This window comes from Embiotoca jacksoni, unplaced genomic scaffold (assembly GCF_022577435.1).
Source record: "Embiotoca jacksoni isolate LCO1_2020_lvr unplaced genomic scaffold, fEmbJac1.0.p SCAF_66, whole genome shotgun sequence".
In the NCBI taxonomy this organism is placed as follows: Eukaryota; Metazoa; Chordata; class Actinopteri; family Embiotocidae; genus Embiotoca; species Embiotoca jacksoni.
In genome coordinates, this window is record NW_027185421.1 from 1,656,252 (window position 1) to 1,671,251 (window position 15,000).

Consider the following 15,000-nt stretch of genomic DNA (forward strand, 5'->3'; position numbering starts at 1 on the left):
GGAAGAGGAGGAAGAGGAGGAGGAGGACGGTGAGAGAGGAAGCCCGGAGGAGCGCTGCGTGCCCGCGGGCTGCACGGGGACCTCTGCACGTCCCCGGCATGGCGGAAGGTGAGCCGAGCCGAGCGGAGCCGGGCCGGGCCGGGCCGGAGCGGGTTGACCCCCCCCGGTGCTGCAGCGGACTCACAGGTGAGGCTGATTTTTAATGGAGAATTACGCAACTAAAATCCGAAGTGAGCTCAACACGTGTCCGGTTCGGAGAGCGCGAGGAGTTTTGGTTGGTTTGTTTTTTTACGTTGCAGAAAAAACTGTTTACCGTTTAACGGCTCCGGAGAATAATTGAGTCCGCGTGTGATTTAGCATAATGCACGTTAATAATACATGACATGCTGGATTATTAATTTTTCCTTTGAGGGGGGACAAAAAGTCAAACACAGTTCAGCGTCGGCAGCGATCATGTGAGGACACGGAGACAAGTTTCAACCCCGCAACTCATCCAGCGTGACTGAAGCCCTCACGATTAATCCGGAATATGTTTAACATGCGCGTCCCGGATAAAATCACGACTTCTTTTACGCACACAAATAAAATAAAATTAAACAATTGAAGTAAAAAAAAAAAAGAAAAAAGGACGCGGCAGGAAATCAGCGCCGAAGACAAAGAAAAATGATCCGGAGTGTGAAGTGAAGAGCTGCAGCGGTGAGGACGGAACCAGAAGCAGCCTTCATCTCCCGCCTTTTAACGGAACCGTGTAGTCCGACACATGGAACGGGTTTAAAGAGAAAAGAGGAAAGAAGCAGGCGACGAGCTCTGCGTCTGATCCACTGCAGCACCGGCTGGCTGAGTGAGGGAGAGGGGGGGAGAGGGGGGGGAGAGAGGGAGAGAGGGGGGGGGGGGGGGGGAAGGTGGTGGTGGTGGGGGGGGGTCCTCAAAGATTTTCTAATGACTTCCTTAAACAGTGCATCCATACACACGCTCCTTTTATCTTTAAATTTGGCTTCACTGTGCTGCAGCTGCAGATCCATAATCAGGGAGCTGCAGGCAGATTACAGATTCATGATCTCATTTGGAAACTGATATCAAAACAAATCTACAACCGCTTTTTTTAATGTGTCTGGATTTCCCCCCAAAAAACTACTAGAAGGATGTTAAAAATAGTTTTGGACCTCGTTGAAGCGGTTTGTCAGATGTTCTGGTGAGTGACATCCCAGAGGGTCATGATCAAGTTATTAGAACGTTTGGACCAATCAGCAACCATTAGTGATGTCATCAACCAGCAGTGATGTCATCGTTGGTTTGTGAACTTTATGAATCCTCCAGTTCAGATTCTGTCCGTCAACATCTTTGATAGTTCGGAGCAGGAAGTGACCATATTTGGACGAGCTGGGGGAGGAGCCAGCGGTGGATCTGACTGATCTGATTGGAAACCATGACGATACTACGTCCCGCCCACCGATAACTGTAACCTGACTGCACTGCAGGCCTGTCAATCAAACAGACACGCCCCCAAAAACAGGTCTTCTTGAATCTTCTTTTCTAATGAATGAGGGATTATTTTCAGATGGACCTCCAGAAAACTAATAAGAAGGAGTGACTTTAGCTAACAACACCGAGATAACTGATGGACACATTTTATTCACTTTGGATTTGATGAGAGAAGTTGAATGGGAGTCTATGGAGCCGGAGGCTTTTTGGAGCCGACCTCTAGTGGCACTCGCTGGTATTGCAGCTGAAGACACTTCTGGATCAGAACCATTTTACAGACCTGAAGCTACGAACTCTTTTATATCCAGTCTGTGGTTGTTATACTGAGAGTCCAGGATTAACACGTATATCTGATGTTACTGAAAGTGAGAAATAATTTGTGGATTTGAAATCTTTCCATCAAGTTTCACCAAAAAAAAAAAAAAATCAGTTTTTCAGGGTTGTGCATTTTTATTAATGCCATGATTTGTTGTTTATTTTGAGTAGAAATAGTGAAACCGTTGGATTCGTTTTCAGTTAAAAGCAGCAGAAGATGATCATAAATTGATTCCACTAAAAGTTTCATTCAGACTCAAGTGTTTTTGGAAAAATAAACGTTGAGGTTACGTGAAGTATATTTAATGTTTGGAAGCGGATCCGACCGGCTGCTCGTTATTCAACAGTCTAAAGCAAAAAGGATGTTTTGGTTTGTTTACTACTTTGTTTCTACTTTTAATAATTCAATATCTTATAGTTTTTAATGTCTTCACCCTGTCGTCATAGAAACAAATGAACACTACTGAACTACACTGATTGAACTGCCACTTTATTAGGAACACCAGGCTGAAATGAAATATATTCTGATGCAACAGTCCTGCAGGTAATTCTCTCCTCGTGAAGGTGAAACTGTGCAGAGATGATTTTAATCTCATATTTGTTTTGTGCAGTTTCTTTTTAACAAAACGCAAAAAAAACAAAAAAAATCACAGAAACTCTGCAGCTCCTCGATTGTGAAGATTTGCTGCTTTTCTTTTTGTCTTTTGTGACAATAAACTCCACTTTTTTTTTTTTTTTTGTGCTGACTGTTCCACAAAAGATAAGTCGTCATCGGAGGCTTTTGGAAGATTATAAACGTCAAAAAATAAACAGCAGATTCATAATGACAATGAACGTGTTGCACGAGCAGCGAGCTGAGAAACGCTGAGTTGGAGCCGCTGGCAGAACTCAGCAGCAGCCGAGGCGAGCGCCATCAATCTCACACGGTTTTATCTGCCGTCGTCCCGGCGACGGGAGACGAGGAGTCGGACTCAGAATCCGAGCTGCACGGGTTCAGCTCCGACGTCGCTCCGTCTCCTCTGAGGAACCAGATCATTAAAAGGTTGGTGGCTTTTTGGATGATTGACGACTCTCTGATTCCTTTTTAAACGTTTTAAGTTTCGAAACCGTTAAAAGTTGCCTTTTGAAAATTACTTATCGCAGCAATTGAGAAGACGAACATGATTCCTCCGGTCTAAATTAAAAACGCTGAGTGTTGTATAAAGCTGCTTCATTACCCAGATCTCATTATCTGGATGTGTCCGTGTAGCAGAAAGCCGCTAACAAGCTTCCACGCTGGTGTAGCGATCATCGACTGGCATTTTGCCTCCCACTTCCGCCTCCTCTTCCTCGCCGCCACCCGGCGACTTCATCCGACGCGCCATCAATTATTCAGCCGTGAACTTTAGCCGCCGCGGCCGGGCGGGACGCCGCTAACGACCCCCGACGGTGGCGGACGCCGCGCGGGAGGAAGACACGAAGCTGCCGAAGGGACGCGAGCACGTCGCTGTAATGAGGACCTTCTGCTGTTTATCAGTTTGCACATCCTTCAAAATAATAATGGCCCGTTTTCCTCCGGAGGAAAAAAAAGAAAGAAAACACAGTTTCCTTTTTAACGCCATCAGCAGATTACACCTGCAACCTGCAGCTCGGATCACCATGGAAACACTCCGACAAAATACACCACGTCCTATCAATCAGTTTCCACCTCACATCTGATGTCACATCCGACTTCTTCAACTAAAAAACAACCATCTTGTGTCGTTTAACTTTCTCTTCCAGCGTGAAATGAAACGAGGTGAAAATTTAAAGCCGGTGTTATTAAAGAAAAACAGGATTTACAGAAGCGTGAACGTCGGCCAGCGTACAAGAAAATATGTAGTTCATTGTGCAGTAACACACGTTGTCATCGTTACATAATCCGTCCTGCAGCAGCACAACACACACACACACACACACACACACACACACACCTTGTGTCTCCAGCCCCGTGCAGCAGCTCGGTTGTTGGAGGAACACATCAGGCCGGAGCGTCGCGTCTGTGCGGAAGAACAAATTCATTGTTCAGCTGTGAAAACGAGCCGCTGCTCTTAGCTCACAACTGTGCTGCATTTTTATGAATATCGCTGTGAAATAAAAGGAAAAACACCTCCAACAAAAAATATTCTCCGTCTTTAAAAATACATTTTCTGCCACATTCGAGGTTCAGACTCACATTTTCCCAGAAGGCGCACAGAGATCATCAGACACGTCGTTGGTTTTGATTTTTTTGAGGCAACTTGGTGACGCGCCAACGTGTCACGATTTACTCAGACTGTTTCTAAAAGAGTTCGTAGCTTCAGGTCTGTAAAATGGTTCCGATGCAGAAGTGTCTTCAGCTGCAATACCAGCGAGTGCCACTAGAGGTCGGCTCCAAAAAGCCTCCGGCTCCATAGACTCCCATTCAACTTCTCTCATCAAATCCAAAGTGAATAAAATGTGTCCATCAGTTATCTCGGTGTTGTTAGCTAAAGTCACTCCTTCTTATTAGTTTTCTGGAGGTCCATCTGAAAATAATCCCTCATTCATTAGAAAAGAAGATTCAAGAACCAAACCGCTCCGAACTAACAAGATGGTGACGGACAGAATCTGAACTGGAGGATTCATAACGTTCACAAACCAACGATGACATCACTGATGGATGATGACATCACTGATGGATGATGACATCACTGATGGATGATGACATCACTGATGGATCATGACATCACCGTGAGCTTGTGGTTACGACGTGGGAGGTCGTACACTTTGCCTTCAAGAGGTTAAATCGTGAGAACAACGTTGCTAGGCAACAGCAACATGCAGCACGGCCTCAAGAAGCCACAGATGCTAACAGTTCGGGGAGCTGGTATCCAAACTGTTTTCCTCCTGGAAAACTCGTTAGTGGGGAAAAAAATAAAAAATAGTTTTGAACTTTTTGCCGGCGTCTCGTAGATGATCAGCTGTTGAAATTCAGCGTGTTTGTGTTCTTTCATCACAATAAAAACCGACAAGTACTGCAGTTTATTATGAGTCCGTTCACCCAGTTTTCTTATTTAACTTTAACTCGGGAGCCGCCAGCTCCTCGAGCCTTTTACATCTTCTACAATCTAAAAAAAAAATTATAAAATTTAATTATCTGACAAATATGAAATAATTGAATCTGCTTCAGAGTTTAGACAGAAGCTTTTTCTGCCTGTTATGTCCCGGTTGTTTTGTTTTTTTTTTGCTTTTAAATTCGTGATTCTGTTTTACTGCAGTCGTAGAAACAGAAACTAGAGATGCAATCCTGCTGCATTTATGGAAACACAGACACACACACACACACACAGACAGGAGCAGGGTATTAACCTTTCTCCCGCTGAGGAGGCAGTAAGTGGGTGGTGATGGCACATGGAGTGGAGACGGCGAGCGGAGCCAGGAGGAGGTCAGCGTTGAGACAGTAGATGGACATTTTTCTATTTGAGGAAACACTATTCTCTCTGCTGCTTTGTTAATTACATGTTTGTCGGTCCGCCTGTGGCATTTGCAAAGTTTTGTTTGTTTGTTTATCGGAAACTTTACGGGATTTGTTGCATAATTTTTTTTTTTTTTAAAGTACACATCCAGAGTTCAGCGTACAGAAACGCGTCTTCATCATCATCAGAGCATGATTCAATACGAGGCCAACTCCTAATGTGGTGACGCAACCACGCAAGAGGGTGAAGCATCCTGCGACAGCAACACCTGTGGGCATCACACCTGGTGGGGGAGCAGCTGGAGCAGCTGAAGCAGCTGAAGCAGCTCCATCACTGCACCCTTTATTTCAACACAGAACGCTGACTAAGCACATCGCTTCTTTTATTTATTTTTAATTTTTTTAAAGAGATGACCCGATGCAGACTCACACCGACTCCCTGCACTGCAAAAACAGCTCCGCCAAAATGAAATAAAAACAACACCAAGAAAATATCTGGTTATTTAAAAAAAAAAAAAAAAAAAAAAAAAAATTTACTGCACAAGAAAATCATCCTTCAAAATAAGAGCTAAAAACTAAGTTCAGTCTCTCAGCTGGAAGTGGATAAAACTCATTGAACATGTTCCTCATTCCATCATAAGACCACATTACCCACAAACCCCGTCACCTCCTGTTGTAGTGGTTAGTTTGTTTTGAAGGTGAGAGGGGGGTGGGGGGGGCGGAGCCTCGCTGATTGGAAATTAACACTTATTTGTGGTAATACAGTACATTTTATTTTGAAAGGCAACTTTATGATGTAATATTTTTAGCTTTGATTCTGTTCACGATGTTTTTTATAAAAACAAATAACCAAAATAAAGAAGGAATTTGACAAAATTACAACCTTGATTTCTTGAAGTTATGTTAATTATTGTGATTGCATGTTTACAATTTCGTGGAAAGACTAATTATTATTATTATTATTATTATTATTTTAAGACTAATAATTCTTCATCCAAACTTTTCAAAAATGTTAGCATACTGAAAAAAAACATGTGGCTCATAAAACAAAAGAATAATTCACAAATTTAAGCGGAAATGGCTTCATGCTGGTGGAAAAACACCAGATGACCAATTTCTACCAAAAAAAACCAAGATTTTAGATTTAAATGCGAGATGATTTTACTTCGTAGGTCGGCGGGTTTTTGCAGAGCAGCGACTGAGCCCAACGTCATGAAATCTCCTTTTTCAAAAAGTCCGTCTCCACAGAGAAAAACGATGAGCAGCAGGATACAACTTCCATTAAAACTTTGGAATTAAAATGAAAAAAGAAAAGAAAAAAGGCACAAAAAAACCCCACTTTTAATCTTCTCAGTCATAAAGGAAGGAGTCGCTCTGTTAGTCGGGTGAAATGAAGACGTTCAGCTGGATGGAGAGCAGCCGTGAAACACGCGTGTTCCCTGACGTCATGTATGAAAACATGCCGCAGGTTACAGTTTCAAACATTAAATAAGACGAGCTGTTTCTGTTCCTCAGCAGGTTTGAGGTTTGAGGTCTCAGAGGCAGACCGGACATAACCCAGAGGCAACCCAACATAAACAAATAGCAAACAAAATCACAGGTCAACCATCATAATGTCCAACATGAAAAGACAGGTAGACAATTGAACTATTAAGCGTTGGAATTGTTTTTTCCACATTTAAAAAAAGGTATGCAACTGGGACTTCTAGTCTGATGGCTGGAACTCACACAGAAACAAAACCACATCTTTGAATAAGCAGGTAGCACTTCAGAACTAGTGGACCGCGTTCAAATAAGTTTTAAGCCCCTTTGAAAATGCATCTCTTTAAATAATTTTGAAAGAAGTAATGCTTTAGGTGCCTCTCTCAAAGAGCGCTGCTGCCCCCTGCTGGTGACAGCAAGCACTGCACGACTCGGATCAGTCAGATCCATGTCGTGTTACGTCATCATTTAAGGGCTCCTGATGAATGATTTTAATTAAAAAAAAATTTTTTAAAAGACAGATTTTATTTGCAGTTTTTTTGTTTTTTACAGATAGGTTTCCAGGGAATTTTTAAAACTCTTTTCACAAACAGGAAAAGTCGGAGTTTTGTTTGCATGTTTAAATTTCCATTTATCAAACTGTCATATTTTCCACGTATGCAGCTGTAGCGTGTTTTGTTAGCATTCGAGCTCACTGACACAAACTGAACATGTAGCTTCATTACCGTTGTTGTTAATTAAAAAATTTTGTTAATTTGTATTTAATTCATTTGGATATCGGAGGTTAACGTTTTTTAACGGTAATGTCTGTTTCCTGTCGCTCGGCACAACGGCAGTGAGTTTCAGCTTTTATTGACGGTCAGAGCGTTTGACCTTTGACCCAGAGTGTGAACCCTGGCAGACGTCCTCTGTACTAGAAACAACAAACGTCCTGACAACAAGAGAAAGTTGCTCATTTCAAGCAAAAATAAATCCAGCAGGAAAAACGAAAGAGTTTTTCAGCCTCGACAGAAAACGATCGAAGAGAAACTTGATTTCCATTCGAGTCTCCGTTTATTTGGCTTTGTGTTTCCTGCCGATGGGTTTCTGCTTTTCTTTTTTCTCAGTCTTATTTTGTCGGCAGGTCGATCTGACGGATGAACGAGGAGAAAAAAACGGTTTCTGACGTCCAAATGTTTCATTTTATCTTCACCTCACAAAACGAACAAAAAAACCACCTCGTTATTAGTTTGTTTGTTATTTTTCCAGCCGCTGTGACCGACTCAATTTAAAAAGGATTTTATTGTGGAAGGATGCACTGCAAACAGGAATAAGGTCATTCAAAGTAGTTGGAGATGTGCGAGAAGGTCGATCTAATCGTTTTCAAGGTGATTCTTAGATCCGTTGACGTTGTCGGAGAGTTATTTGTTATTTGTTGATAACAAAAAGGTAAAAGTTCTTCTTACCTGTGTAGTTTCTGTCATCTGTGGCAGGAAAAACAGAAAGAGAAGGAAAAAAGGAGTTAATTTATAACGGAAAGATGTATTTTTGTGGTGCGTAATAAGACTTCTCCACTAGATGGCGACGCTACAACACAGTTGGAGCAGCCGGTTTTCTGCTGAGCAGTGATGGCTGGCAGGAAGTCCCCGTTATGTAACAGCGAGGATGAAAACAGGACAGGTGTGACATGAAAATATAAATATACAAAAAAAAGGAAGAAATTTAAAATGTATTGTAATGCAGGTCAAATAAAAATCTAAAGAAATGCAGTTGAAGTATTTATAAGTGAACAAGGACACCATGAGAGGCGTCCGTTCAGCTGCCCGCTCCAACTGGCCTGATAATCCCTCTTTCATATCTTTTAATACTACCATTCCCATAGCAACTTCGCCGGTTGCCATGACGACTCTCCAGATAACCAGTTGGCAATTTGGTTTCCTTCACTTTCATCTTTTTTGTTTCTTCTTCTCCCTAAATGCCTCATTTATTTGCACTAAATGTGAACAAATCCTTTCAAAGCGTGGACGAGCCATCTGTCGTACCCGCCGCCGCCGCTGGTCATCGATGACATCACTGATCACGTGTCCCTCGACTGCTCCTGTGTGTGTGCATGTGTGGTTGTGTGTGTTTGTGTGTGTGTGTGGTTTCATTGTGCTCGGCTTTACCTGTCCGTGCCAAACAGTGCAAACGACCCTTTCGAGGATCGCGCTCTGATTGGCCGGATCATTTATTGCCTAGCAACCGTGCTGCACCGTAGGGAGAGCAGGTGTTTGTAATTTTGTCATTTTGAGTTTTGGTCTTTTTTTGGGAGGCGGACTGATTAATGGGATTTAATTTACTACCACTGCAACTAACGAGTGCATTCGTTATAAAATCTACAATAAACATGAATACTTTATGATAAATTTAACTGCAGATGAGCTTCACTGATTAATTAAGTTATAAAATCTCAGAAAATAGAGGCCAAGGTAACGTTTTTTTAAAACAGCTTGTTTTATCCCAACAGTTCAAAGATGTTCAGTTTATTATCACATATGACACAGAAAAGCATTTAATCTGCACGTTGAACAAGTTGGACTTCGAGAACTTATATTTTAGTGAGAAAAAAGTGACTGAAACAACTATTTAACAATCAAAACAAGCAGCTGATTGATCGTCAGTCTGATGATGGGAAAAAACAAAAAAATGATGTTAAATTTTAAAAACAGAAAACCTACAGTTTTCAAAAGATAATTGATCACCAATAAAAATGTAAAAAATCAGAACAAAACTGCTTATTTTGAATCTACAGAAGAAAATATTTACGCCTCGGTGGTCAAACTGTGGGATCGATGCTTTTCAAGACCCAGTGATGATGTCAGTGTTATTAATTAGCTCGCTAAGCTACCCGAATCCCCGCCGGAACAGCAACATGGAAGAAGGTCTTTTTCTGAGACACTCACACAGGCAGGTGGGTTTGGGCGCGTCCCACTTGCCCAGCTTGGTGCAGTGGCTGATGTTCCGGCCCTCCAGGATGAAGCCGGCGTGGCAGCTGTAGTGGAGCAGCGTTCCCTCCACCGGCGGCCCCGGAGGCTTCGCCGCCACCCGGCCGTTCTCCAGAGACGTCCACACCCGCGGGCACAGCAGCACTGGACACCCCCACGGAGAGGGAGAGACGTGTTATATAACAAGAAAAAACAAGAAAAAGTACAACTACACAGAGTCCAGATGCACCAACATTTCTCAGAGGCGTGCTGCCGGTGGTCCAGAAGCTCCGTTAATCACCTCGAGCTGCTGGTATTAACGCTTCCTTTTAGCTCCATTTTTGGTCTCCACAGGGAAACATCTGGCTATCGAGCTACTAAATGCTCCATAAAACATAAAAGGTTATCTTTATTATCGCCGATGAGCAATTTGCTGTAGTCGGCAAGAACAACGCTATCGTCGAGCAAAATAATATGAATATAAAAGGACAATAAATAGTAAATAAAAAACCACACCAACGTTTTTTCCCCGTTATTTCAAAAGGCCAGTGCCGGCTGGGATAAATGTACCAGCGGTGGAATAAACAATGACAAGCTGGCGTCTCCGAGAAGCGACGCAGTTCAGTTCAGACCACCAGACAGAAAAGTAAAAAAAAACAACCACATTTACAGTTCGGATGACAACATGAAAAGTTCACAGATTGTCCCCATCGTCTGTGAACGGAGCGCAACGACCTTCATGAGGAAGCATTCAGAGTGTTGTCTCTTCATCATCATCATCATCCTCACTGAGCTCCTCACGTTAACGTGGTAACGAGAACATTAATGATTTTACCATGAAAACCTGAAACTGGAGCAGAGAAACATCAAATTTTGGGGTCAAATGTTTAAGGAACAACATTTTTAACAAGTGTTCCTGAGCCCATGCAGCGATTTCCACGACAGAGTCATGGCTGTTTTTAAAGAACCCTGTTGTGTGAATTGGTCCCCCTGAGTCAGACTGTCAACACCGAGTTCGAAGGGGGCCGAGGGGAAAACATTCGCTGCGAACCACCTGAACTGTGGCGCCATGGCAACGGGGTTCTTTAATACTCAGCGATGATGTTGATGAAGAGTTCCCCCTTCGTGGCGGTCGCTGCTTCCTGCTGCGTTCAACGGGAACGCTCTCCGAACCTCTCGACTGACCCTCGCATGCGTTTCTATTCGAGGCCCAAAGAAAAACGGTTTGCAGCCGCGGCCGACGACCTTCACGTCACGCTGCAGATTTGTGATTCTGGTCGGCGGGTTCGAGGGAATCAGACTCTCAGAGCGTCTTCACAGATGGACGAGGCCTCGTCGGCCGCCGGCACCACTGCAGGTCAAAACTGAATCTAGATGAGCAGCGGGGGGAAGAAATGCTTTAACTTAACCAGCGTCTGATGAATTCATCCTGTGAGATTATTTCTTCTCCTCGAGCCGCTTCGGCTCTGAGATGTTTGCACACTGCTTATATTTGCCACTCAAACAGACACTTGATGAAGTTAAAGTCTGATATCGAAAGAGAGACACACGGAGAAATAAATCAGGACCGGCTTTGTGTTTTTGACAAAATGTCGGAGCTGCTGAATTTAATTTTGCTAAACTGCCGAGTTTGTTGAATCTTCCTTCCAGCATGTGAACACATGATGAAAGTCCAATCTGCAACACTGCAGCTTGTCTTCTTACATAAGAGAGAAAACAAGAAGTCCCACTTTGGAGAAAGAAAAAATAAACTCTGCTGGTGTTCAATGTGAAGTGAAAGAACACAACAATCGTCCTTCTTCTCCATGTTTGTGATATTATATATTAGAGATATTTCATCTAGGTGCTCCATCACAGGGCAGTTTGCAGTTTTACACAAATGTTAGCAGCTACACAAACTCTCCTCTCTGGGGGCGCAACACAAGAGTCTAGATTTATTTAAATATTTATATTTATTATTTAAGACAACAACAAAAATAACTGATCGTGTTGTTTTCAAGCTGTGGTTGGTGTCATATAGACAGAAAAAGCCGTGGCGGAAAAAACATAAGGTGGTATATACACACACACATATATATATATAGACCCTCTTAATGTATAGGCTGTCACAGTGATCTGCACCAAAAGACCAAAGTAAATATGATGCTGCAGGATTTAAGAACAATAACATTCAATTAAAAAAGAGTGTAATCAATATTCTACACAGAAACATGAGCAGAACCTGCGGCGGGTTTTCAGCTCGTTGTTTCAGGTGTCATAAACGACTTCACAGCTCCCGTCGTGTCGGCCGAGTCAGCAGCTATTTTCAGAAAAAAGGGCTCTAAAAAAAACCTCACTTTTCAGCACATAGACGAACACAGCTGAACCAAGGGAGCCAGAGCCCCCCCCCCCCCGAAACCAGAAAACAGAGTGCGTTCATAACAACCGAGGTGACAACAACCAGCGCTGAAGCTCATCGGTAACCGCTGGATGTGATTTTATTCTATTGTGACGGAGGAACTAATTGAATTTAATGAAGCCGACTGAGCAAACAGAAGATTTCTCTGGATTTGGTTTTCAGCAAAAACCTCGCTGACAGCATTTGTGACAATCAGAGGAAGAAGAGATATTTCCCTCAGGAGTTGGTGGAGACCAGAAAAAATAAAAAATAAAAACGGAGAGAAAAATCCCACTTTCATTCAGCAGGTGGACGAAGACTCGGCTGTAGAAAGGTAAATCTTTGACCGCAGTTTCACCGTTAACTTTAAAGGAATCGATCGGCGGGTTGAAAGAAGAACAGGTTGATGCTCGCTGTAATAATCTCTCACATTGTAATCTTTTATTCTTCTTTATCTGTTGCATGTTTTGCGTGTTCACCCTCCTACATGGTGCATATCAGTCTAAATAACAGACCCTTAGAATAACAGTAAAATACTGCACCTCGAGACTGTTCCTGTTACGATGACTTCCCTCAGTACACTCACATGTAGGACTCTGACATGTTAGTATTTCCCTCACCGGAGAGATCCAGAGCATTTAATGTCGCCCACACTTGGTAACTACAGCGATGGCGTCGGTCCAGCAGCACGACGGTGCAACTTATAAATAAACATCATCGTGAGTTGATCAGGAAAAAGCTGCAGCTTCAACGTGAACGTACTGATGCACAAAAACAGAGAGTGTTGGTGTGTAGAACCAATCAGCATCCAGCGGTGATGTCATCAACCATCAGTGATGTCATCGTTGGTTTGTGAACGTTATGAATCCTCCAGTTCAGATTCTGTCCGTCACCATCTTTGTTAGTTTGGAGCAGGAAGTGACCATATTTGGACGAGCTGGGGGAGGAGCCAGCGGTGGATCTGACCAATCTGACTGAAACCTGATGATACTACGTCCCGCCCACCGATAGCTGTAACCTGACTGCACCACAGGCCTGTCAATCAAACAGACACGCCCCCAAAACCAGGTCTTCTTGAATCTTCTTTTCTAATGAATGAGGGATTATTTTCAGATGGACCTCCAGAAAACTAATAAGAAGGAGTGACTTTAGCTAACAACACCGAGATAACTGATGGACACATTTTATTCACTTTGGATTTGATGAGAGAAGTTGAATGGGAGTCTATGGAGCCGGAGGCTTTTTGGAGCCGACCTCTAGTGACACTCGCTGGTATTGCAGCTGAAGACACTTCTGGATCAGAACCATTTTACAGACCTGAAGCTACGAACTCTTTTATATCCAGTCTGTGAGTGAATACGCAAATTTGGAACACATCACAGGTTTTTTGTTGGACAATCGCTTCATCTGCAGCAACAACAACCACATCAGGTTTTTCTAAACAAACACGACCGCGTCCCAAATCAGTTAATGAACCAAACACCCTCAGGACGGCTCTGATCTCCTCAGTCTGCTGCGAGGCTTCATGTCAGAGCTGAAGAGTGACTGTTTGCTACCGTGTGGATTTAATTTACCTGCGGCTTTATTGAGACGATGAAACAGACAAAACAAAGATGTAAACGAAGGAGAACTCACGACATCTGCTGTGCTGCAACATGTCGGTCCAGGTGCCGTTGGGGAGGCACTTCCTGACCTTCGGTCCGACGATCACACACGGTTCCCTCGGCAGATGTACTCGATCTCGTAGTCCATGGGCAGGATCTGCACACTGCGGATCTGCGGAGGAGGAGGGGGGGGGGGGTGATTAAAGCGTGATTGATGCTCACTGCAGCTTTTCCCTCCTTCGCTCTGGGACGTCTTCGTTTTAAACTCCGGAGCCAAACGGCCGAGACGATACGGAGAAACGTTGGAGAGCGACGTCGTGTGAATTGATGTGATGTCACATCCTGAATTACATCTTCATCTCTTTATGTTCCGGTTTCACACGTTTCAACAGCAGCTTCTCAGAAAACCATCCTGTGAGCTCAAACGTGGGTTTGTTTTTCTGCTTCTCGTTTCTTCTCTTTGTTTGACCTTCACACCTGAAGGCTGTTTTTTTTATTCCCATCGTTCAGCCGATCGGAGCTAAAGTTGCATGAAACCCTGAAGGTTGCAGACGTCACCGGACGGCTTTATCTTCGCTTCAAGAGGAGATTCTGAAGTTTCTGAACACTGCAATTACGTCAGGCCGAGTTTTGGGGGCAGAAACTTGTGTGAAATGATGCAGAAGACATCGAGATAATTTGCGGATGCATTTACACGATACTTTCAGAGCAAAGGGGGATAAGACGGGTTTTTTTCCATCCTTTAAAAAAAAAAAAAAAAAAAAAAAAAAAAAAACAGGAACAGGAGCCTTTTCTGTCACTGCATCTCACGCTCTTCATCACATCATAAAAGCTCCGGAGGGCAGTTTTTCCAGTCAAATGGTTATATAAAAAAAAAAAAAAAGGTTCAAAGTTCAATTTTTTTGTTCAAGTCTACAGAATTTCTGCTGCTATGCTTTTATTTTGAAGGACAGATGTTTCCCTTTCAATCTATGAAATGTGCAGTGGCTGTTTTGCAGCCGGCGTTGTCACGACAACCAAAATGTACATCCGTAGTTTGCTTTCGGTACAATCACATAAATCCAACGTTTATGTTTTTACTGGGCTGCACTTTGTTTACTTAGTTACTATTATTGCACTATTTTGAGTCTGTAAAACATATTTTTTGTGTTTTAGAAAGTTGAACCACCAGGTTTAAAAAACAAAAGACTCAAGCAGCTCTTTTAACGTCCCAAATATGAGTCGAGCTACAAAAACTAAATAAAAACTCTGGACTCGACGGGGTGCCGCTTCTTCTCATCTTTTAACGCCACTCGTTGAACTCTAACCCCAAAGCAAAGAAAAGTTAAGTAATTATGATTTCAT

The 15,000-nt window shown here is 43.0% G+C and overlaps 1 protein-coding gene across 1 annotated transcript in view; it reads right to left on the reverse strand.

Annotated features, from left to right (window-relative positions):
• gabbr1a (gamma-aminobutyric acid (GABA) B receptor, 1a) overlaps positions 1–15,000 on the reverse strand; it is a 63,606-nt gene that overhangs the window by 45,093 nt on the left and 3,513 nt on the right. Inside the window, 4 exon segments of the mRNA XM_069175298.1 lie at positions 8,179–8,196; positions 9,655–9,840; positions 13,688–13,763; positions 13,766–13,828. Coding sequence (XP_069031399.1) covers positions 8,179–8,196; positions 9,655–9,840; positions 13,688–13,763; positions 13,766–13,828 — 343 coding nt within the window.